Below are 25,034 nucleotides of genomic sequence, written 5' to 3' on the forward strand. Positions count from 1 at the left end.
AAGTGGTAGGCATCCAAAGAACATAGGGTTAGCAAAGGAATTTCTTAATCACAGTCACCTTTACTCTTGAAAGCACAAGAGAGTTATGTATCTTTGAAAAATAAGCAACAGCCCCCTTAGTCTGATCTCGACCCTTTCACGAGCCCTGGGTTTGGTTAGCATCCTCAGGCTAGACAATTCTTCCTGCCTTCTTTCTCCTTATCCTGGTCTTCTTGTATGTTGTGGTGGTCTGACCTCCCTTCCCAGAGAGCATTTCCCCTTAAATGTAGTCTCTGATCCTTTTGGTTATGTGTCCAGGTTGAGGAACTCCAGTCCTTTCCCTCAGCCAAGCTTCTTTGTAGAGAGTTCCTTGTTCTTTCGGATGGGCCAGTAGTTGAGAGACAGTTGCTATTTCATAGATATAAGGTGACCTATGTAGCCATGTATTTTTATTATTACACTTGTGTCCCCCTCCACCCTATTGTCTGTTTGTTACATCTACTTGTTACACTCATTTCAGATTAGACTGAAAATTCTTATGGAAGTCTTACCTATAGGTCTGACCCTGAGGTATCTTATGTTGGGGGCTCAGGGCCATACATAGTCAAAATTCCACCTTTTGGTTTCACCTAAAAAATAAAGACAACACCCAGAGACACTCCACAGCCCCATGTATGCTACAGATAAAATTATGGAGAGCCTTCACAAGAGAACATGTAATGGACAAAAGTGGGTGTGCAGAGACATGGCCTAGATGGTAGTTCCACACATAGGGGTCAAAATAGGCATGGGAGGAAAGCAAGGGAATGTATTTGATATTTCATAGAATCATGGACTAGATGACCTCCTGAGGTCCCTTCCAATCCTGATATTCTAACCCCCTGCTCAAAGCAGGACTAGTCCCCAACTAAATCATCCCAGCCAGGGCTTTGTTAAGCCTGACCTTAAAAACCTCTAAGGAAGGAGATTCAACCATCTCCCTAGGTAACCCATTCCAGTGCTTCACCACCCTCCTAGTGAAAAAGTTTTTCCTAATATCCAACCTAAACCTCCCCCACTGCCATTTGAGACCACTACTCCTTGTTCTGTCATCTGGTACCACTGAGAACAGTCTAGATCCATCCTCTTTGGAACCCTCTTTCAGGTAGTTGAAAGCAGCTATCAAATCCCCCCTCATTCTTCTCTTCTGCAATCTAAATAATCCCAGTTCCCTCAGCCTCTCTGCATAAGTCATGTGCTCCAGCTCCCTAATAATTTTTGTTGCCCTCCGGTGGATTCTTTCCAATTTTTCCACATGCTTCTTGTAATGTGGGGCCCAAAACTGGACACAGTACTCCAGATGAGGCCTCACCTATGTCAAATAGAGGGGAATGATCACGTCCCTCGATCTGCTGGCAACTGCTCCCACTTATACAGCCCAAAATGCTGTTAGCCTTCTTAGCAACAAGGGCACATTGTTGACTCATATCCAGCTTCTCATGCACTGTAACCCCTAGGTCCTTTTGTGCAGAACTGCTGCTTAGCCATTCGGTCCCTAGTCTGTAGCAGTGCATGGGATTCTTCCATCCTAAGTACAGGACTCTGCACTTGTCCTTGTTGAACCTCATCAGATTTCTTTTGGTCCAATCCTCTAATTTGTCTAAGTCCCTCTGTATCCTATCCCTACCCTCCAGTGTATCTACCACTCCTCCCAGCTTAGTGTCATCTGCAATCTTGTTGAGGGTGCAGTCCACGCCATCCTCCAGATCATTAATGAAGATATTGAACAAAACTGGCCCCAGGACCGACCCTTGGGGCACTCCGCTTGATACCGGCTGCCAACTAGACATGGAGCCACTGATCACTACTGGTTGAGCCTGATGATCTAGCCAGCTTTCTATCCACCTTATAGTCCATTAGCCAGCCATGTATATATGATGGGTGAGTGGTTTCTTCTCCTTTGTTCTTCCCCTGGCTCCCCTGGGCTCCCTCAGAGTTTCATATACAGAAAGCCCTTTTGTTCAAGTCCTGCTTGCTTACTTCCTCAGGTCCTCTGTTACACTCTGCCTCTCATCTCTTCAAAAATGTCATCTTCTTAAATCTTATCTGAAAATGTTTCTTTTCCCCCCAGCCCTATAGCATTTATTGTATACAACTATTAGTACTAATTGTAGTAGTATTTTGGACTTCTATAGAACATTTTATTCAATGAAACAAAGTACTTTACAAACATTAATTAAGTCTCACAGTAACAGGTAAGTATTATTCTAGTTTTACAGAAGAAAAAACTTGACACACATATCAGCTTTGAAAAGTACTTTGTTTAGGCACCTAAATGTGCTTTAAGGACATAACGTTCACCTACATTTGAAAACTTTGGCCTAAAATGACTTACTGAAGGTCACAAAACATGTCAGTAGCAGAGCTGGGAACTGAAACTGACTACAGTCTACCGTCACCTATCCTCAGGCCTTTTTGGGGAGGGATAGCATCAGTGCTGTCCCTGTGGAAGAGATATTGAAAGGCATAAAGGAACAATAGAGAGATGAGTTCTGTTTATTTGGGCTGCCAAGAAAACAATTCTTAAGCTCTTGAGACCCATTTGTTATCCAGGCTCACCAATGGTCAGGAAATATATAATTTTCCTTATTTTAAAAAAGTATGTATTTTATGCTATTTTTTCTCTCTCTCACTCACGCACTCTCTTTTCTCATGTGGGAACAAGCCAAGATGAAAATCTCAGACTTTCAGTTTCTCTCTGCAGTCAGGAATGCTCTACTCTAAACACTAACCAATGCCCTCTTCACTCTATAAAGCATTTAGGGATACAGTTTGTAAGAAAACTGTCATACAAACTAGGTGCTGGATTCTGTAAACAGTTATGTATGTGCAGAGTTGTACTGGGAAAGAAAGGGCCTCCAGGGAGGTGAGAGAACCAGCTTCCAGGAGAGATATTGGCTGTGGTAGTTCATGTTATGAATACCCAATTACTGCTGCCACTAGCGCCCTGGGAGACGGTGATGGTATTTTGTCCATCAGATAAGAGGCTTGCAAACACCACAGCTGTTGTTTCATGTTGAGATTCTCTGTAGGCCCAGCAGCCTCATTGGTTGACATGATACATATGCTGCCGTCCTGGTCATTTGCTGCTTCTTGTTTTTGAATTTAGTACAGTACAGTATGGCATTTCTTAGATCATGACTCGGTGTATATTACCACAGAACACTAAAATCAAATCAACAGAAGGCATCCAGGGGCTGCCCCTCTGCCACCAGCATCCCCACTTCCTGAGCATCCTGGCTTCAATTTTCACTAGCAGAGGGACTCCAACAGATGGATCTGTTGATCTAAGCTACTGGGCCCTAGGCTCTCTGTCAACCAGGACTCACATCCTCAGAGCAATGGCATCTGTGTTCAAACCTGCCACTGCTTGCAAGGGCTTCTAGAATCTCCAAACACTAGGGCCTCCTGGGATACTTCCCTGGAGCTCAGTCCAAGCCTGTGTATGGGAGTAACTTGACATCTGACGATCTCCATTACAGACAATGGAATTATAAGCATGTATAAAGTTACTTAAGCACATACAGCAAAAATTTGCAGGATGAGGGTCTAATTTGTACAGTTGTTGAACAACATCTCGTGTTCTCATGAGCTGCGGCTGGAAAACTGACTGGATCACTATTGTTTTACACACACTGCTTAATAATATCTGCTTAATATATCGGTTCCAACGTACATTTTACAACTGAGAAACAGCATATTGATTTGGGACTTTACTAGGAGGATTTTGGTTCAATACAGTAAATGAAGAAAAATATTTTGACAGTTAGGAGTCAAATCCAGATTGTTATGGTGTCTTTAGACCAATATCAACATTAAAAATGATAAATACATTTCACAATGTATAAACTCAGAAATAATGTACATTCTAAAACTAACTTGATTTTTGAATATCTCAAGATTTCAGAGTAAAGAAAACAAGTTTTCAGTGGAAGAGTTTACCAAATTATATGTGAAAGAATACAACAGAATGGAAATTCCTTAATCAAACTGAGGTTGCAGCATAATGACACATATTACACATACGTATATTTTATAATATAATTGCACCATGACCAATCCTTCAGTATAATTTCTAATCCCATTACTACCTTAATTGACTTGGATGTAGTTCAAATTAATAGCTGATTTTTTTAATGGTTACACATTTTAATTGTGATTATCAGTTAACATTCTGTGATATACTATGTTCATCATAAAATCAGGGATAAAATTTATAATCCCATACCGAGCTTTAGTTTAAGATACCAAGGACTTGATTAAATGACCTAGGAAATTAGGAACAAGATTTAGAAGTATTCATGGAACATTCAAATCCTTCATTCATCTTTCATTATAGAAAGCACCCAATAGGTGGGTACTTTTGAGTGCTGGATAAAATATTTGTGTATGATTTATATAGCAGTTTAACGCCTGATTCTGAGCTCTGTCCTTCAGAATGAAAGGCACTATATACATGTAAAATGATCATATTATTACTAGTCAGAAGTCTCAGGATTAAGTTTTTTAATTCTAATGGTTGATAATGTTTCTCCAAACTTATGTCAGTGACAATGATACCTTGTCCTTGAAGCTCAGCCCTGCTCCCCACACTTAGAATCATAGAAGATTAGGGTTGGAAGAGGCCTCAAGAGGTCATCTAGTCCAATCCCCGCTCAAAGCAGGACCAACCCCAACTAAAACATGCCCACAAACAATCTCTGGTTGCCTCCTGCCAATGGAATCAGCATGGCGGTGGCTGTGTGCTCTGTTCCTGCAGGCTCCATCGCTGCACGGTGTGTGCTGCAAACTGAGAGGTGCTGTGACTCATCAGCACACTCACTCTGCAGCACACAGAGCACAGTGAGATGCTGATGGCTGGCAAGAGTGGGGTGCACAGCCACTACTGTGCCAACTGCATGGGCAGGAGGAGGTGATCAGATACTACCCGACACAACCTGAGCCCAAGAAAATTGGTTGTTTTCAGACCCAACCAGAACCCAGTACATGTAATGAGGTGTCATTGGGTTCTGGTTGGGTTGCAAGGCTGTTGTACTTTATATATGTATAAAACAGATTTCTGCATGCACTCAGAGGAAATGTATAATGGCTAAAATAGGAAACAGGGAGAGGTTAGTGATTTCAGTTTTGATAAGCATCCAGAAATGAACACACTTACCGTATTATGTGAATCTTTTGAATTCGTAAAGCTGGACTGGAAAATTCATTAGATCAGTGTTTCTTGTGACATGTAACATACTTACTTATTACTTCCTGTCAGGCTAAATGTCATTAATAGTCTAGTAGAATGAGCACAGGGTTGGAAGTCAAGGACTTCTGAATTCTCATCCTGGCTCTACCATTAATGCACATTCTTTGGCCTTCAGCACTTAACCTTTCTGTCTTTTTTTCCTCATCTTTAAAATGGAATAATAATGCATAGGGGAGGTACTATAAGGATTAATTATCAGTAAATTTTATATACCGTGCTTTAATAATGTAAAGTGCTAAGTTTTATTATTATGACCCTTCTGCATTTCATCTGAGCAAGAATCAAGAATTGCAGACTTATATGAAAATGAAAAATGATGGGGGGCGAAAATATATCCAGTCTCTCTTGAATGTCAAAAACATTCAGTTTAACTTGTGGGCGAAGGGTCGGGGATGCTCTTATACTAGCAAAACTAGTTTGTCACCTCTAATTATAATGAATACAGAACACTACAGTAATTCAAATCCTTCCTTTGCACTCTGGCTCTCTCACACACATGCACTTTTCTCCCTCTCCTTTTTCTCCTCCTGTCTCCTTGTCTTCTCTTCCTTTCCGACAGCTACAGTGAAGAATAATTATTTACACAACCTGACATTTTACTCCTCATTTGAACTGCAATTGTTAATCTCAGCACTATTGTCTTTAAACAAAAAAACGGTTGCAACTGTTTAAAAGTGGATAGAAATACATAAAGAAAGGCTCACTCACTCATTATTTATAAGCTTGCAGTTGTGACTTCTCTGAGCTAGAAATGTGGGGCATGGACTTAATTGTTGATTTGTGGTGAGGATAACTGAAAAGCTTCCTGGTCTATCAGAACAATAATGTATTGTAAATTAGGATAATGTTGATGTGCTACAAGCTTCTGCAAGATACCACAACAAAAAAATGCCTCTGTGGTTATTTTGCACTAAATTAGTTTCCATAACTCTTAGATTACATTACTAAGTTAATGTAAGGTATTTAAAATGGCATTTCTAGCTTTTGCAGTTCAGGGTATTTATTTTATTGAACAGATTACAAAGTAAGCAGCACAAAAGCAGGATTGGTTAAAGCAGAGCTGTGCAAACAACAGTTTTCACAGAACCCATACAAATTTAGAGTGGGTTCTTGGATTCTCCTGATGTTTGTGACTATCATCTCAGGCTCTGTGCTAATACTATTCAACCAGACTTCTCCCCAGTTATTTCTTTCCCAACCCTCTCAGTCATGGGCCCACCACCAGTCACAGAGAGGATTTAGCCCTCCCTAAATCCCCTCACTGGCTGATGATTTGGTTCTAAAAGAACTAAATACATGTATCATGACCTAACAATGAATAAGGATGAACAAGAAAACATTTAATAAGTAACTGAAGGCTGTAAATGCCAAGGAAGGAGAGGATTATTTAAAAATTAATTTAATCAGGAGCTGAGCTGGATTAAGGCAATTCAAGGACCCGGGCATGTCCTGACATGCCCCCGTTGGCCCTCCCCCTCTTCCAATGCCATGGCCATGTTTCTGCATAGTGGCACTACCTCTCAGTGGGATGGAAATGGCTTGTGAATGGTGAATTTTCAGCTAAATTGGAAGTAGCTTTGAGTAAATGGATACTTTGGGTTAGTGGGGGGAGGTTTAGGTTGGATATTAGGAAAAACTTTTTCACTAGGAGGGTGGTGAAGCACTAGAATGGGTTACCTAGGGAGGTGGTGAAATCTCCTTCCTTAGAGGTTTTTAAGGTCAGGCTTGACAAAGCCCTGGCTGGGATGATTTAGTTGAGGATTGGTCCTGCTTTGAGCAGGGGGTTGGACTAGATGACCTCCTGAGGTCCCTTCCAACCCTGATATTCTATGATTCTATGAAATATGACTAAAGATATCAGAATCCGTCCTTTACTGAATGCCAGTACTTTGTTATTTGTTGTCAAAGTATATTCAATTAGTTGAGAAGAGGCAATTTTTCCTACACAGAGATACCATGTGATGTGATACCACTTGAAAGCATAAATACATTCCCCACACAAATCTTAGAGTTAAGGGTGCAAATCCATCACACCAGGACTACAGTTGTGAAGGGTGAAGACCTTCTACAGAGATTATGGCTTATGGGGGCATCAAAGAGGACAGCATGAAAGTGGGATCCTAGTTCGTGGAAGTCTGAGGGCAGCATACTCATACAGTGGAACTTCTTGCTCCATCCACAAATCCCCAGTTTTCTTTCTCCCTGGCAAATCTATGTCTTAATTCGCTAGCTCTCCTCTCCCCACTAAGTTATTGGCTCTATTTCCATTACAGGAGCATTAAGGGAGGGAGGGCATGGATGGGGGCACAAGAAGGCCCCTACAAACACATTCCTTACTCTCTCTCTGTTTATCCCACACATATCCCTGGTTCTATTACCTGGCCCCTTTACATGGCCTGTCCATCAAACCCTTGTCTTTCCACAGCACTGGTGCTTTGTGCAGCAGATCACTAAGGCAGCAGAGCTGAAACACTGGCAGTTCAAGATTTCCCCATGGCACTGTTGCCTTAATTTCTGCAGTAGACGTATTCAGGATGCCCCCATGCCATGGCTACACTGGCATACCAGGCAAAAGCACTGAGGCAGAGGTGCATATAAAGGCCTAGACCAGAGATAGGCAATCTTTGGCATGCAGCCCATCAGGGAAATATGCTGGCAGGCCGGGACGGTTTGTTTACCTGCAGCATCCGCAGGTTTGGCCGATTACAGTTCCCACTGGCCGCAGTTCGCCGTTCCAGGCCAATGGGGGCTGCGGGAAGCAGTGCAGGCCGGGGGATATGCTGGCCGCCACTTCCCGCAGCCCCCATTGGCCTGGAATGGCGAACCGCGGAGTGGGAACAGTGGGAGCTGTGATCGGCCGAACATGCGGACACTGCAGGTAAACAAACTGGCCCAGCCTGCCAGCGGATTTCCCTGACGGGCCGCGTGCCAAAGGTTGCCGATCCCTGGCCTAGACTGTGCAATTCTGCATTGGTGAGCACTAGCTTACACAAATATTCTTCTGAAGTCAGTGGGACTACTCCTGTAAGTAAGTGCTCACCAATGTACGGGTTGCTTACACAGGGGTTCTCCCCACACTAGCACCTTTTCCCCTCACTCCAGCCTCCACTTACCTCCATTATTCAAATTCAAATTTTCTCCCTCAGCCCTACACACACTTCCTCCTGCCTATCCCTCCTCTGTGCTCCCTCAGAGCCTTCCCATACCCAATGCTGGCAAGCTGGCCTCAGCAGGGACTTTGTGCTGAGCAAAGGAGCTAGTTGACAGCATTGGAAAGTATAAGCTGATGACAGAATTTGACAGTTTCTCCAGATAATCTAGGCAAAACTCAGTTAAATTATTCTGAATCAGAGGAATAATTTAGTGTTTAATTTAAATGCTCAGAAGTTTCATTTGTTCAAGATAATGGCATAATATGCATATGTTTGAGGGAGAGGAAAGTCTGGAATTTGTGGGGATTGTGAGAGCTAGAGGAACCAATGGGGAGGAAAACAGGATATTTTTTTAAAGGAACATTGTTAAATGTTTCCTCTGCAAAAGTTAATAACGTTTTACTATAAAACTACATGGAAAATTCAATTGTCCTATAAAGAATTGTGTCAAATCTGGAAAATAAATGTAGCCATTAAACTATGAAACAGGGATTTCCGTGTTCCTTTATGTGCAAATCTCAATGCATCTTCATTTATGCAATTGGCACTGTCACTTCCATAAGTAAAATATTCAACAGAAAGTTAAATTAAGGAAGACTGATAGAAAAAGATTAAACTGAGGAAAATAAAATCCTATTCTACTTATTTTATTAACTTGTCTCTGCTGTCATTATTTAGAAAAAATATTATTACAAGTATTTGGCCATATAATCTTCAGAATCAAATGCCAAAGAAAATTCTGCTACAAGTTTGATCATAAAAAAGAAGCATAAGATTATAAGAACAGACATACTGGGCCAGTGCCATATGTTTCATAGGGAATATATACAAGAGGGTAATTTCAAGTGATCCATCTCCTGTCATCCTATCCAAGCTTCTGGCAGTTGGCGATTTAGGGACATCTGGAGCATGTAGTTGCATCCCTCACCATCGTGGCTGAAAGCCATTGATAGACCTATCCTCCATGAATGTATCTAATTCTTTTTTGAACCTTCTTATACTTTTGGCCTTCACAACATCCCCTTGCAATGAGTTCCACAGGTTGACTGTGTCTGTGTGAAGAACTGCTTCCTTATGTTTGTTTTAAACTTGCTGCCTATTAATTTCATGGGGTGACCCCTAGTTCTTGTGTTATCTGAATGGGTAAATAACATTTGCCTATTCAGTTTCTCTATTCCATTTATGATTTTATCGACTTTTATCATATCCCCCCTTATTCATCTCTTTTGTAGGATGAACAGTCCCAATCTTTTTAATCTCTCCTCATATGGAATCTGTTCTATACCCCTAATTATTTTGGTTGCCCTTCGTTTTACCTTTTCCAATTCTAGTATATGTTTTTTGAGATGGGTGACCAGAACTGCTAGAGTTATTCAAGCTGTGGACATACCCGACATTTATACAGTGGCATTATGATATTTTCTATGTTATTATCTAACCTTTTTCTAATGGTTCTTAACATTCTGTTCATTTTTTGACTGCCACTGCACATTGTACAGATGTTTTCAGAGAACTCTCCATGATGACTCCAAGATTTCTTTCCTGAGTGGTAACAGCTAATTCAGATCCCACCATTTTGTATGTATAGTTGGGATTATATTTTTCAATGTGCATTACTTTGCATTTATAAACACTCAATTTCATCTGTCATTTTGTTGCCCAGTCACCCAGTTCTGTGAGATCCCTATGTGACTCTTCGCAATCTGCTTTGGACTTAACTATCTTGCGTAGTTTTGTATTATCTGCAAATTTTGCCACTTCACAAATTTACCCCTTTTTCCAGACCATTTATGAAAATGATGAACAGCACTGGTCTCAGTGCAGATCCATGGGTAACCCCACTATTTAACTCTCTTCATTGTGAAAAGTGACCATTTATTCCTACCTTTTGTTTTAACCAGTCTTTTAACCAGTTACTGATTCCTGAGAGGATCTTCCCTCTTATCTCATGACAGCTTAATTTGCTTAAGAATCTTTGGTGAGGGCCTTGTCAAAGGCTTTCTGAAAGTCCAAGTACACTATATCGATTGGATCTCCCTTGTCCACATGCTTGTTGACTCCCTCAAATAATTCTGTAGGTAGATGAGGCATGATCTCTCTTTACATATTTCTTCCCCAACAAATCATATTCATCAATGTGTCTGATAATTCTGTTTTTACTGTAGTTTCAAACAATTTGCCTGATACTGAAGTTAGGTTTACTAGCCTATTATTGCCAGGATTGCCCTTGGGCCTTTTTAAAAAAAAGCAACTTTTACATTCACTACCCTCTAGTCATCTGGTACAGAGGCTGATCCAAGCAATAGGTTACATACCACAGTTAGTAGTTCTGCAATTTCATATTTGAGTTCCTTCAGAAATCTTGGGTGAATACCAGCTGGTTCTGGTAACCTATTATTGTGTAATTTATCAATTTGTTCCAAAACCTCCTTTATTGACACCTCAGTCTGGGACAGTTCCTCAGATTTGATATCTAAAAAGAATGGTTCAGGTGGGGGAATCTCCCTCACATCCTCTGAAGTGAAGATCGATATAAAGAATTCATTTAGCTTCTCCACAATGACCTTGTCTTCCTTGAATGCTCCTTTAACACCTTGATCCATCCAGTGACCCCACTGATTATCTGGCAGGCTTCCTGCTTCTGATGTATTTAAAAAAAAGGTTGCTGTTAGTTTTGTGTCTTTTGCTTCAAATTCTTTTTTAGCCTCCCTAATTATACTTTTACATTTGATTTGCCAGAGTTTATACTCCCTTCTATTTTCCTCACTAGGATCTGACTTCTAATTTTTAATGGGTGCTTTTTCACTTCTAGCTGCCTCTTTTACTCTGCTGTTTAGCCGTGGTGGCATTTTTTTGGCCCTCTTACTGTTCTTTTTTATTTGATGTATACATTTAGTTTGAGCCTCTATTATGGTGTTTAAAAATAATCTCCATACAGTTTTCAGGCATTTAACTCTTGTGACTGTTCCTTTTAATTTCCATTTAACTAGCTTCCTCATTTTTGTGCCATTCCCATTTTTAAACCCACTCTTGTGCATTTCTTTGGCATGTTTTCCCCCACAGGTGTGTTAAATTTAATTACATTATGGTCACCATTAATAAGAAGTTCAGGTATATTCACTTCTTGAACCAGATCTTGTGCTCCACTTAGGACTAAATCAAGAATTGCCTCTCTTCTTGTGAGTTCCAGGCCGTGCTGTTCATCTATGTGTCTGATAATTCTGTTCTTTACCATAGTTTCAATCAGTTTTCCCGGTACTGAAGTCAGGCTCATCAGCCTGTAATTGCCGGGATCGCCTCTGGAGCCTTTTTTAAAAATTGGCATCACATTTGCTATCCTCCAGTCATCTAGTACAGAAGCTGATTTAAATGATAGGTTACATACCACAGTTAGTAGTTCTGCAATTTCACATTTGAGTTCCTTCCGAACTCTTGGGTAAAGACCATCTGGTCATGGTGACTTATTATTGTTTATCAATTTGTTCCAAAACCATCTCTACCGACACGTCAATCTGGGACAGTTCCTTAGATTTGTCATCTAAAAAGAATGGCTCAGGTTTGAAAAGCTTTTTTGATTGCTGTACATTGAAAAGCTAGGAGCAACATGTCCCCCAGAACACAGACACTTCCAGAAAATCATTTGTCTGTAGCCATTGCATGCTGTAGTGAATGGGTTTAAGAAGGCAGCATGCTTTATCTCAAAACTGTGGATAAGCAATTAGCCAATACACTAAGGAGCAGCTTTACTTGTAGAAGTCCCAAAGGAGTTTCAGGATGCTCATAGAGTTCTCTGCCATTAGTGATGTTGCTATAATGATGCTAGGCTGCTATATTGCAATAAGTTTCTGTTTTGCTATATCTAGTGTAACCTTTAGACATGTCTACTGCAATCAGACTGAGGTATCTCTGGGATTATTGTGGGATATAGTGCATTTTTCTCAATGGTGAAATTCACTTTATGACAGGCTTTTGCAGCTAGTATGCCTCTTGGTGCCTCTTACTGCATAAACAGGATACATCACCACATCCTTGTATAATGTAAATTAGGATTTTTGCCATTGCATATAGCTGAGGTATATTGCTATATAACTGGTATGTTTGTGGTATAATTGGTATATTTTCCCTAACATGACATTGGCATGCAAATAGTTTATTAACTTAATAGTTAATTGAACTTCAACAAAATTCCAAAATTGTTATATCCAGTTAATTGACTGAATAAAAGGAGTATGTTATTCCCATCTCTACTTCTTGCAAATGAAAAATACCCATGAAAACAGATTTCTTTCTTTTATAGACTACTGTAGTTTACTCTACTCAGTTTACTCTACTCAGACCACTCTAGCCTCACCAAAGGCTCTTAAGCAAAGTAAGCTGTCATGGGATAAGAGAGAAGGTCCTGTCATGGATCGGTAACTGGTTAAAAGATAGGAAACAATGTGTCTATACCAGCACCAATCCTATTCAACATATTCATAAATGATCTGGAAAAAGTCACAAAGGGATCTCACAAAACTGGGTGACTGGGCAACAAAATGGCAGATGAAATTCAGTGTTTATAAATGCAAAGTAATGCACATTGGAAAAGATAATGCCAACTATACAAACAAAATGTATATTACATACTAAATTAGCTGTTACTACTTAAGAAAGATATCTTGGAGTCATTGTGGCTAGTTCTTTGAAAACATCCACTCAGTGTGCAGTGGCACTCAAAAAAGCTAACAGAATGTTGGGAATCATTAGGAAAGGAATGGGCGGCAGGTATTAAAGGCCAGGGCAGGCTAACCCTCCCCTGACCCAGGCTCTGGCCCCGCCCATGTTCCCCGAGAGGCCCCGCTCTACCTCCCTCTCTACCCTGAAGCCGGCCAGTGGCCTGGAGCTCAGGCCCACCAGTGCCAGGGGCAGTGCTCGGACTGGCAGGGGTTGAGCCAGCGACCTGGCACTTGCGGGGACCAGTGACTTGATGGGCGCTGGGGCCAGCCATGTGCTCAGGGGGAGGGCAGCGGCTTGGCCAGGCACTGGGGCTGGCCAGGCATTTGATGTGGGGGGAACCAGGGGCAGGTGGGCGCAACTGGGGCAGGCAGGCTGGGGCTTCTTTGGCCCCAGGGGTGCCTCAGGGCTCCTCTGGTCGCGGGGTGGGAGGGCCTTGGGACTCCAGCATGCTGGGGGGGGGGGGCTCAGGCAGAAGGGGTGGGTTGGTGGGCTAACCTCCCCAAAGGGGGGATTCAGCTGCTGCCCATGAGGAAAAGTATAGATCGTAAGACCGAAAATAAAATATTGTCTCTATATAAATCCATGGTACACCCACATCTTGAATACTGGAGGCAGATCTGGTCTCCCTATTCTAAAAAAGGTATATTGGAATTGGAAGAGGTACAGAAAAGGGCAACAAAAATGATTAGGCATATGGAACAGCTTCCATATGAGGAGAAATTAATAAGACTGGGAGTTTATAGCTTGGAAAAGAGAGGACTAAAGGGGGATATGATAGAGGTCTATAAAATCATGACTGGGTATGGAGAAAGTAAATAAGGAAGTGTTATTTACTCCTTCTCATACCACAAGAACTAGGGGGTCACCAAATAAAATTAATAGGCAGCAGGTTTAAAACAAACAAAAGGAAGTATTTCTTCACACAACACACAGTCAACCTGTGGAACTCTTTGCCAGAGGATGTTTTGAAGGCCAAGACTATAACAGGGTTCAGAAAAGAACTAGATAAGTTAATGGAGGTTAGGTCCATCAATGGCTATTAGCCTGGATGGACAGGAAAACAAAACCATGCTCTGAAGTGTCCCTAGCCTCTGTTTGCCAGAAGCTGGTTATGGGTGACAGGGGATGGATCACTTGATGATTACCTGTTCTGTTCATTCCCTCTGAAACACCTGGCATTGGCCACTGTTAGAAGACAGGATACTGGGCTAGATGGAACATTGTTCTGACCCAGTATGGCTGTTCTTTTGTTCTTATGCAGATGTATGACATGTCAAATGGACTGAGGGACCCACCACCGAATTGCTGCCAAAGACCATGATGTGCCATCCCCCTTCCCATTGGCCGCCCCAAGCACTTGCTTCTTTCACTGGTGCCTGGAGCCAGCTCTGAGGGGAACACACGTCCCTTCCCCACGTCTGTTGGGAGCAGCTAGCAGGAGAGAGCAGATCACTGTGTGGGGGAGGAGGAACGCTGGGCGCCTGCCTACCTGTGAACGAGTGAGAGAGACTCACTCCGTCCCTCTTGCCAGGGCCGGCTCCAGGCACCAGCTTGTCAAGCAGGTGCTTGGGGTGGCCACTCTGGAGAGGGGCGGCACGTCCAGCTATTCGGCAGCAATTCAGTGGACGGTCCCTCACTCCCGCTTGGGGCGGTAAAAACCCTGGAGCCAGCCCTGCCTCTTGCTCGCTGTTGCTGCATCCTGGGTTGGGAGGCATAGGGCTGTGTGAAACAGGCTGTCCCTGAGGCAGAGCAGAAATGTAAAAACAACTAAGCAGGCAGGCTGCTAATGTTCCCATTGTTAGTTAATTGTTTCCGTTCTAAGTCAATTATGGCTCCTTTACTTTGCCAAAATGGTGTAAAGGAGCCTTATTGTAAATGACAGTAACGGAAAACTCATCTAGGAAGGTCTATGGGCTTTCTCGCTTTTTTCCTGCGCCAGCGAGGCACAGTGGGGTTAGATTACAGCTCATCCATTTAAAAAAATGCGGGACAATGATTAGCAAAACTGTATGACTTTCATGTGTGAAAGTCTGAGCAATTTAAAGTGACAGTCTACTTTACACAACACCAACACCAAAATAAAAGTAATGTAATTTAAATGAAAATCCAGGATTATAACTGGAATGCAGGGTATTGGTTACCAAGTATTTGTAATTTAACTTTCATGTGTTTAGGAAATGCTGAACAGTTATTGTGATTTTTTTTCTGTATGATAATTTAAATAAATTACTAAAATAAGCGAGACTGGTGTGATTATATTGAATTATTATGACAAATAAAATATGCATAATTTTGCTTTTTTGGCACAGAATTTGGGATTTTTTGGTGCAGAATCCCCCCAGGAGTCTCTCTCCACATCAAGCAGAGAGGGGAATTGAACCTAGGGTTCTCACATCCTGCATGAGTGCCCTAATGACTGGGCTAAAAGTTATAATGGGGGGAGGGGGAGACTCACCACTTCTTTCTACTCCAGCCATTTTGGGTAGGTTTAGGCATGCTCTGAGACCGCCTACCGGATTTCATCCTGTTGTCAAGACAGGGAGCGAATGCCTAGTTTGAGGAGAAGGAGGAGGATTATTTATTATTAATAGCCAAGATTATTACAGTAGTGCTTAAGGGTCAACCATGAATAGGGCCTAATTGTGCTATGCACTGTACAAACAAAGAGTAGAGGATGGTCTCTGCTCTGAAGAACTTAAAATCTAAATGGACACAGCAGACACAGGGTAGGGGAGGGGCCAGACGAACAAGCCGAGTGAGCAATGTGACGGTAGCAAATGGCATGTTTGTTCCACTTTGGGCTGGGGGAGTTTACTTAGTAGGGGATCAGCTAAATGGAAAGAAAAGGCAAGGAGGGGCAAAGGGGACAGGATCAGGGAGAACAGGCTGAGAAGCACAGGTGCGGAGTGATGCTAAGGCAAAGGGATTGTAAGAGAAGAGTAGGGTTAGAGTAGCCAAATCAGTACAGGGCAGAGAAAGTCAGAGTACTTTCTACAGTTTTGACTAGAATGTCCTAAGGTGAAAAGGGGGGCTTAGGTTTGACATAGGTGCCTGTGCTGAGGCAGCTGTACCCATGCCCAACAACACAAAGTTAGGTGCCCAGGGAACTTTAATGGTGGAAATTTTAGCATGTAGAGATTTTAGGTACCTACAGAGTTAGGCGGCAGCTGAGAAGGGTTTTTGAGGCTCTCAGTGGAGCTTATATGTTGGATTTAGGAACCTAAAGTGACATCTAGACATCTAAGTTCTTTTGTGCCTCTGTCCCCAGATACCCCTGTGGATGACATAAAGGTGTCCAAGCATGGGACAACTCTTGAGACTTTATGGAATTGCTCTAGAACATGCTTATAAATATTTCAAATGGTGTGTTCTCTGTTCCCAAAGAGAGTGCTGGCTCTTCAGGACATCTCAAGACTGGGAAAATGCTTTAAGCAAAGACAGCAAACAAACTAAAAAATAACCCAGTTTCCTAGTCGGCTTTCTGATGCAGTCTGGGTTGCCTCAGGCAAGTAGTGCACCTCCAAGTGCAAGTAGTGCACCAGATAATTTAGAAGAAAGAGAGCCTTCCTGTCACCCCAACCTGAAGAGCCTGATGGCAGGAGTTAGACCAGCCAGCTGTTTCTCAAAGGAAAAGCAAGAGGGCCAGCTAGATGCTCCCCAAAGACACCACCAAGTAAATGGGAAGGAGACCTGGGGGATGTTGGGAAGAAAATGGTCTCTGGAAAAGAGAAAAAGGTGAGAAATCTCTGAGAAGGGAGGGAGCTAAATAGGTTGACATTTAAAATCATAGGATATTAGGACCAATATCTGAATGTGATTTTATTGGCCTATATGCCTGTGACATTGCTTCAGAGATGCCAAGTGACAGACCACAGATAGGTAGAGCAGGTGGCTGCATAGCTCAAAATATTTGCAATTGTGTATGTCTGTCCAGTCATATTAGCAAGTCTTTTCAAGCACCTAAATTCAAATCTGGCACTAAAACTTTTCTTTGTTCTCCCAGCGTAAAGGCAGAAACGGGGTGTTGAGGATGGAGTGCACACTCTTATCTTCAAGGAGGCTAGGAGTCCATAGTGCAGCCTCTATGTAACTATTATCCTAGCCTCTCTGCACCTTCTACTTGGAGATTCCCAGCCACTGGATCCTGATAAGTCAAGATTCAGTAGCCTTTTTCCAGTCCACTCCCGTGGTTCCTACTGGACAAGGCCCTTCAAAGTCAACGCAGAATCTCCCTTCAGTGCACAGGATGCCCAGATGCCCCATCTTTGCAGCCATTCTACCTGCATCCATCCCTGTGCAGAGATGTGTTCTGTACTATAAATGATGTGGCCGGCCATTAATCCCTTGAAATCATGGTAAAATAAAATGGTAAAATAAAAAAAATAAAAAATGGTAAAAAAAAAGTGAAGAAAGATGAGAGTAGGTTTTCATGACAAGTTATAACGAGTAGCTGGTTTTTGTTTTTAGAATTATAATGAATAAAGACAATCCTATTTATTATTTAAATCCTTCTTAATTTTAATGAGCAGTCCTAGTTGATAATTACCATGTTGTGGTTTGGTCAGGTTTCTGTTTTCACCATTTTATAAAGTTTTTAGAAGTTTAAACGTTCAGTGAATTTTCTTCTGTGATAGGGTTTCTGGCCTAGTGGATGGTGGGGAGGGGGAAGCATCAGGTGTAATGTATCGATTTTAGTAAGCCTTTTGACACAGACCCACATGACATTCTCATAAGCAAACTAGGAAAATGTGGTCTAGATGAAATTTCTATAAGGTGGTTCCACAAGTGGTTGAAAGACTGTACTCAAAGACTGGTTATCAAAGGCTTCCTGTCAAACTTGGAGGGAGTAACTAGTGGGGTACCTACGGTGACCAGATGTCCTGATTTTATAGGGACAGTCCTGATATTTGGCGATTTTTCTTATATAGGTGCCTATTACCCCCCACACTCTGTCCCGATTTTTCACACTTGCTATCTGGTCATCCTAGGGGTACCACAAGGGTCAGTCCTGGGTCCAGTACTATTCAATATCTTCATTAATAACTTGGATAATGGAGTGGAGAGTGTGCTTATAAAATTTGCAGATGACACCAAGCTGGGAAGGGTTACAAGCACTTTGAAGGACAGGATTATGAATTCAAAATTACCTTGACAATTTCCAGAAAGGGTCTGAAATCAGCAAGATTAAATTCAATAAAGACAAGTGCAAAATACTTCACTTAGGAAGGTAAAATCAAATACACAACTACAAAATGGGGCATAATTGGCTAGGTGGTCATACTGCTGAAAAGGACCTGATAATTGTAGTGAATCACACATTGAATATGCGTCAACAATGTGATGCATTTGCAAAAAAGGCAAATATCATTCTGGGTGTGTTAACAGGAGTGTTGTATGTAAGACATGGGAGTAATTGCCCTGCTCTGCTCAGCACTGGTGAAGCCTCAGCTGGAGTACTTTGTCCAGTTCTGGGCACCACACTTTAGGAAAGATGTGGCCAAATTGGAGGAAGTACAGAGGAGAGCAACAAAAATTATAAAAAGTGTAGAAAACCTGATTTATGAGGAAAGATTAAAAAAATTAGACATGTTTAGTCTTGAGAAACAATAACTGAAGGGGAGGGAGGGACCTGTTAACAGTTTTCAAATAGGTTAAGGGCTGTTATAAAGAGGATGATGATCAGTTCTCCATGTCCACTCAAAGTAGGATAAGAAGTAACAGGCTTAATCTGCAGCAAGGGAAATTTAGGTTGGATATAAGGAAAACATTTGTAACTCTAAGGCCTGGTCTACACTGGGGTGGGGGGAGGGATTGATCTAACATCTGCAACTTCAGCTACGAGAATAGCGTAGCTAAAGTCGACGTATCTTAGATCGACTTAGAATTACTTACTTCGCGTCCTCACGGCACGGGATCGATGGCCGCAGCTCCCCCATCAACTTTGCTTCTGCCTCTCGCTGAGCTGGAGTTCAGCAGTCAACAGGAAAGTGATTGGGGATTGATTTATCGTGTCTACACTACACGAAATAAATCGATCCCCGATAGATAGATAGATAGATCGCTACCCGCCGATCCAGCGGGTAGTATAGATGTACCCTAAGGGTAGTTAAGATCTGGAATAGGCTTCCAAGGGAGGCTGTGGAATTCCCATGACTTGAGGTTTTTAAGAACAGGTGGATGAACACCTGTCAGGGATGGCCTAGATTTACTTGGTCCTGCCTCAGTACATCAGCCTGGACTTGATGACCTCTTGACATCCCTTTAAAAATTATTTGAAAATAGGGCAATTTCTATGGTATGGAAAGGGACTTTGCTGTCATATTGTTTCAGCGGCTTTCCAGTAACTCCACTAAAAATGAGTCCACACACTTATGCAGAACTCATGGTCAGGAACATTTTCCCGATTAATAAAACTTAAGGAGCTTAATGTGTTAAAATTGGGGATGATAGGATAATTTCCATCCCAGAATACTGAAAGAGCGGGCACATGAGACTGCTAGTCCAATAGCAAGGATTTTTAATAAATCTATCTATTTGGGGATAATACCATATGACTGGAGAATACCTAACGTCATACCTATATTTAAAAAGAGGAAAAAATGGTCCGGCAATTACAGACCTATTAGTCTGACCTCAATAATATGCAAGGCTTTAGAAGAAATTGGGAAGGAAAGAATAATTAAATGAATAGAGGAAAACAGGATATAATGCAATATGGGTTTACCGAAGGTAGATCATGCCAAACTAACCTATTTTCCTTCTTTGAGAAAATAACTGATATTTATTTAAGGGAAGTGCAGTAGATCTCATATACTTGAACTTTAGTAAAGCATTTGATGCAGTAACACATGGAAAATTATTAGTTACATTAGAAAAGATGGAGATTAGTACAAGAATTGTGAAGTGGATAAGGAACAGGCTAAAGGGGAGAAGGCAACAGGTAGTGCTGAAAGGTGAACTATAGGACTGGAGAGAGGATACAGGTGTAGTTCCTCAAGGATTGGCTTTGGGACCAATCTGAGTGAATATTTTTGTTAAGATATTGGTACAAAATTAGGAGTGTACTAATGCAATTTGCTGATACAAAGATGGCGGTATTATCAATACAGAGGAGGATCATGATATTATACAAAAAGATCTGGATTACCATGAATACTGGAGTAACAGAAATGCAATGAAATTCAATAGTACAAAGTGCACCATCATTCACTTAGGGTCTAATAATGAAAATTTCTGCTACAAGGTGGGGGCTCGTCAGTAGGAAGTGATAGAGGAAGAGAGAGACCTGGGTGTGTGGGTCAATCACAGGATGACTATGAAACACTAGTGTGATGCAGGTGTGAAAAAAGCAAATGCAATCCTAGGATGTATTAGGCAAGACATTTCCAGTAGAGAGAGAGAAGTATTAATGCTATTGTACAAGGCAATGGTAAGACCTTATTTGAAATACCGTGAACAATTCTGGTCACCCATGTTCAAGAAGGATATTAATTTAAGTTGGAACAGGTGCAGAGAAGAGCTACTAGGATGATCAGGGGTATAGAGGACCTATCTTATGAGAGGAGACTGGAAGAGCGTGGCTTGTTTAGCCTACCAAAACAAAGGTTGAGAAGGATATGATTGCTCTCTATAAATACAATAAAAACAACTAGCTATGGCTCTATATGATCACAGCTCTTTCAAATATTCCTATCCACAGCTTCAATGTAAGAAGAAATCCTTTTCCAACATCTGTACCTGTGCCATTTCTTCCATAGAAGGCTGAAGGGTGGATGATTTATTTTTAATGTAAATATAAGGATAATGGACTGGCTACCAGGAAAAATGTGTCTCTTAAATAATTACAGAGGAAAGATGCCACTTTCCCACTCCAGGCTACAGTGGCCTTGATGGACTTGAGTGAGATAATATATTCTTACAATAACCACCCTGTGTGGAGCACCAGGCAATACCATGCTCAGGGAGTATTGTATCATAAATAGAATGATTACAACAGGTCGAAGAGTCCAGACAGCTGTTACATTGCCACGCCACAGCAATTAGTCACCTGAAATCACAGAAAAGCGATGCAACGAAACCATGTAAAAAATCGCCTATGGCTACACGACTGGAAATGTGGTGCACACGGCTTGAAATACTTGATGAGGACATCAAATTGCACATTGACATTGCCGAACACTTTACAGCAGGCACAAAGGAGGATTGTTCGACCTGAAGATGTTTAAATTGCCTTCACACAAGAGTTGGCAGGTTAAAAGTCAATATGCAGAAGTGTTGCTATTCCAGTGACCAAGATACATGTGACTGCGGTGAAACGCAAACTATGGAATGTCTGTTGGGCTGCCAGTTCCTGAAGGAGCTGTGTACCATGGAAAATCTTGCCAGGGCACCAGACCAGGACATATCATGTACCCAACATGGGGAAAAAACTATGATTCTGGTGCAAGGACATGAGAAGAAGGGCGACCCTGGTCAATCATGTATAGGATCAATATGAGTATTTAGTTTGAGTAACTCAGGGATCAAGTGCTCAAAACAGTGCAGAGTACAATTTTTGTGGTACAGCTAATTGTTTTCTTTTAGTTTCTAGTAGTTTTATTTGTTTTCTTAGTAGTGTTGCCAAGGTAAGTTTTTTTACCATGGATAATTTTTGTTTGTGTTCTTACAGACTGTAGGAAAATGTAGAAACAACCCACCAAATTCTCCTAGTTTCTGTGCCACCTTTGACACCTTTGATGTTAATAGATCAATCTTGCTATTCTATGATGTGCAGCTTAGAATCATAGAATCTTAGAATATTAGGGTTGGAAGAGACCTCAGGAGGTCATCTAGTCCAATCCCCTGCTCAAAGCAGGACCAACACCAACTAAATCATCCCAGCCAGGGCTTTGTCAAGCTGGGCCTTAAAAATCTCTAAGGATGGAGATTCCACCACCTCCCTAGGGAATCCATTCCAGTGCTTCACCACCCTACTAGTGAAACTAGCTTGCATTGATGCTGTTAATTTTGTCATTCATTTCCTGCTATGAAGAGAAAACCTTTGAATCCTGTTAGTTTTTGATTGAGTCTTAAGTCAGATGCAGGAGTTAATAAAGACAGTAAACCTAGAATCTCAACTAAGTGATGCTGACCACTATACGATAAGGTCTAACATTAAAAAAATAGGAAAATGGATAACCGCAAGTTGTAAGGAAAAGTAAGAAATTTTAAAACCATAGACTCTGCCTCAAGGCTATTTGAGAATGCTGTATTTCAGATACTGATGGTTTGAATGCCTATGATCAAAAAGTAAAAAGAAGAGAGTAAAATGGTAAGTTTAAGTGGAGAGGTGCACAAGTTTATTAATACCAAGAAAGCTTATATCAAATAGAAAATTCCTGTCAAACATGAACAGTAGACTGAAACAAACACGCACCATATAAGGTACAAGTTCAAAATACTGTGGCAATAGGGATGATATGAAGAATAGATAGCCAGAGATATTAAGGTACTGCATCAAATTATTTATGTGAGAAACAATAGGGCTGTGTATGTAACTGTAAACCCAGGGTACACATCGAAAGGTGGGACCCAAGTATTCTAGCTCCTATAGAATTTGGCAATAAATACATGGATTATGTTTTCCAATCAGAGTATTGATGAGTTGTTAATTCACAATAAGATTCAGATGTCAGATTCCCAGTTGCTCTTTTAACTAAGCTGCTCATCAAAGGTCTGAATCTGCCATCCTTACTCCCTCTGAGAAATACTTCATTCAGCAAGCAATCCTATTTGTTTAAATGGTCTACTTGAGCAGAAGGGTACTATTCAGCATGAGTAAAGGTGGTAATTTGACCCCAAACCAGTATTTAATGTTACCAATTTGGGATTAGAAAAGATGTTCATTCTAAAGTAGAATAGTTTGCTATTTATGCAAATTAGTATTGAATGATGACTTAATAGATACATTGTCCAATATAACTTTGTATTTCTCTAAAAGTTCAAAAATGCTTCTTTTTATACTAATAGATATCAAATCTGCCACTCTGCGTTAATAATTCATACTCCTTATGTGTATTTCTTGTCTTTGAGCCATTTTCTGTGGTATCTTGAATATAAATATAGCAACAACAAGAAAGGGAAACAGTTACATTATTGAGAAGATGTGAACTGACATAAACAATCCTACTTGTTTGTTTCTCTGCAGATAGAAAGGAAGTGAAGGTGGGAGAGTATAATGCTGTAGCTGATACACTGGAAATAATCAACAACACCATCAGGTTCCAAGGTAGGACAGGAAATGGAAAAGATGCACAGCAGTTATATGTATTGCTATATAGTTCAGACTTCATGCTTTATACAGACACGTTTTATTACTCTGTTACTGAAAAAGAAGGTTATAAAATCATATGCTGAGGGGATTAGGGCCAGTGTCTCATGCTTGATATTTTATTGTGTCATGCAGGCTCTTAGAAGCTACAAAAGGAGAGTTCTGAAAAGAAAGTAGCAACATTTTGAATGATTAGATTGTGTTAGTATTTCTCATTTTGACATCTTGTGCTAATCATAAATGATCTGTGAAAATGGATATTCTTCATTATTTCAGTGGGTTTCAGAATATGTTTTCTCTTCCATGTTCACAAATCCAAAATGCTTTAATTTCATTCCTATGTCATCTCCACCAATCAGTCTCACTAACATGATGTGTGAATATATAAAGAGGAGGTTACATTTCTCTTAGTCTTTGTAACTACATGAAGATGCCAGTTGTCATTTTATTGTCTTCAGTAAACTTACAGAAATGAATAAGGGGTCTCTTTTTTTCACAGATAATAGTTGTGGGCATGTATAACTAGGCACAGATAAAGGGCCAGATCTTGGGCCCTGCTAAGATTTCTTTATACTGGTCTGGCAGCACAAAGCAGCATTAAACTTGTTTTAAAGGATCCATTAAAGATTCCCCCAGCATGAGGGATTGCTCGGGTGATACAGAACTGCCACACCCTTCTTCTCCCAGCACCCCAGCAGAAGCTGTGTGGCCAAGGTGTCCCTATACCCATGCAATCCCTGGCTACTGGAATGGCCCTTTATGGCTTTTGGGAAGCTGGTGTTACTTCCTGTCTCAGAAAATCAGGAGCACAGGATCTGGCTCAAAGCCTTTTGTATAGAATACATACAGTATAACAGTATAATCAGTCATAAAGTTAACAGCTATTAAATTGCACTTCCATTCTGCAAATGTGAAAAATAAATCTTATAAGACCATTCGTTGTTTCAGTTTAATACTGATACAAATAACCAATATGTTCTGTGCAGTCATTTAGTTACTGTAGATTTTGAGAATGGTGTCCTTTAATGTAAGCATCTCTCATTCAGATATGTTCTTTACTGTATTTTTGTCTTATTGCCTGCTTAGTTTTGTGAAGAACATCGCCCTTCGAGTAAATATATAACTCCTGAATTAAAGTTCTGCAAAAGATTTGCAGTCTGAGGGGGGAATTCTCAGGTGTGTTGCTCCAGCACAGCTAGCGTAAAATGGCTGCAAAGTAGTCAGAAGGCCCCTCCAGGGCATATCCTCAGTATAGAGGCTCAGGAGGTAGTGCAGAACAGGCACAGACCTTTGTAGCAGCTGCCCCCACAGATGTGTTCCGGGGTGAGTTGGCAAGAGATAGAGCATGGACTGATTATTACTCTGCCCCAGGTATTCTACCATGGTGCACCAGCCTACTGGAGCCATTTCACATAGGTCACAAGTTAGGGTAGCCTTCAGGGCTGTTCTCACCTGAGTTGAGGTGGGATCCTGGAAGCCCTGGGAAAGGGGAGACACAGGCTGCCCCCCTTCAGCTCCTGAGCCAGGCTCATCACTGGTGCAAGGATGACCCTTCTGATGGAGTGCTCCCAGGATCCACTCCCTGATG

At 41.3% G+C, this 25,034-nt stretch overlaps 1 protein-coding gene across 1 annotated transcript in view; it reads left to right on the forward strand.

Moving 5' to 3' along the window:
* Nucleotides 1-25,034, forward strand: part of GABBR2 (gamma-aminobutyric acid type B receptor subunit 2) — an 847,514-nt gene that overhangs the window by 555,302 nt on the left and 267,178 nt on the right. Inside the window, exon 9 of the mRNA XM_054020335.1 lies at nt 23,324-23,404. Coding sequence (XP_053876310.1) covers nt 23,324-23,404 — 81 coding nt within the window. The remainder of the gene's footprint in view (nt 1-23,323; nt 23,405-25,034) is intronic.

This window comes from Malaclemys terrapin, chromosome 2 (assembly GCF_027887155.1).
Source record: "Malaclemys terrapin pileata isolate rMalTer1 chromosome 2, rMalTer1.hap1, whole genome shotgun sequence".
Lineage (NCBI taxonomy): Eukaryota > Metazoa > Chordata > Testudines > Emydidae > Malaclemys > Malaclemys terrapin.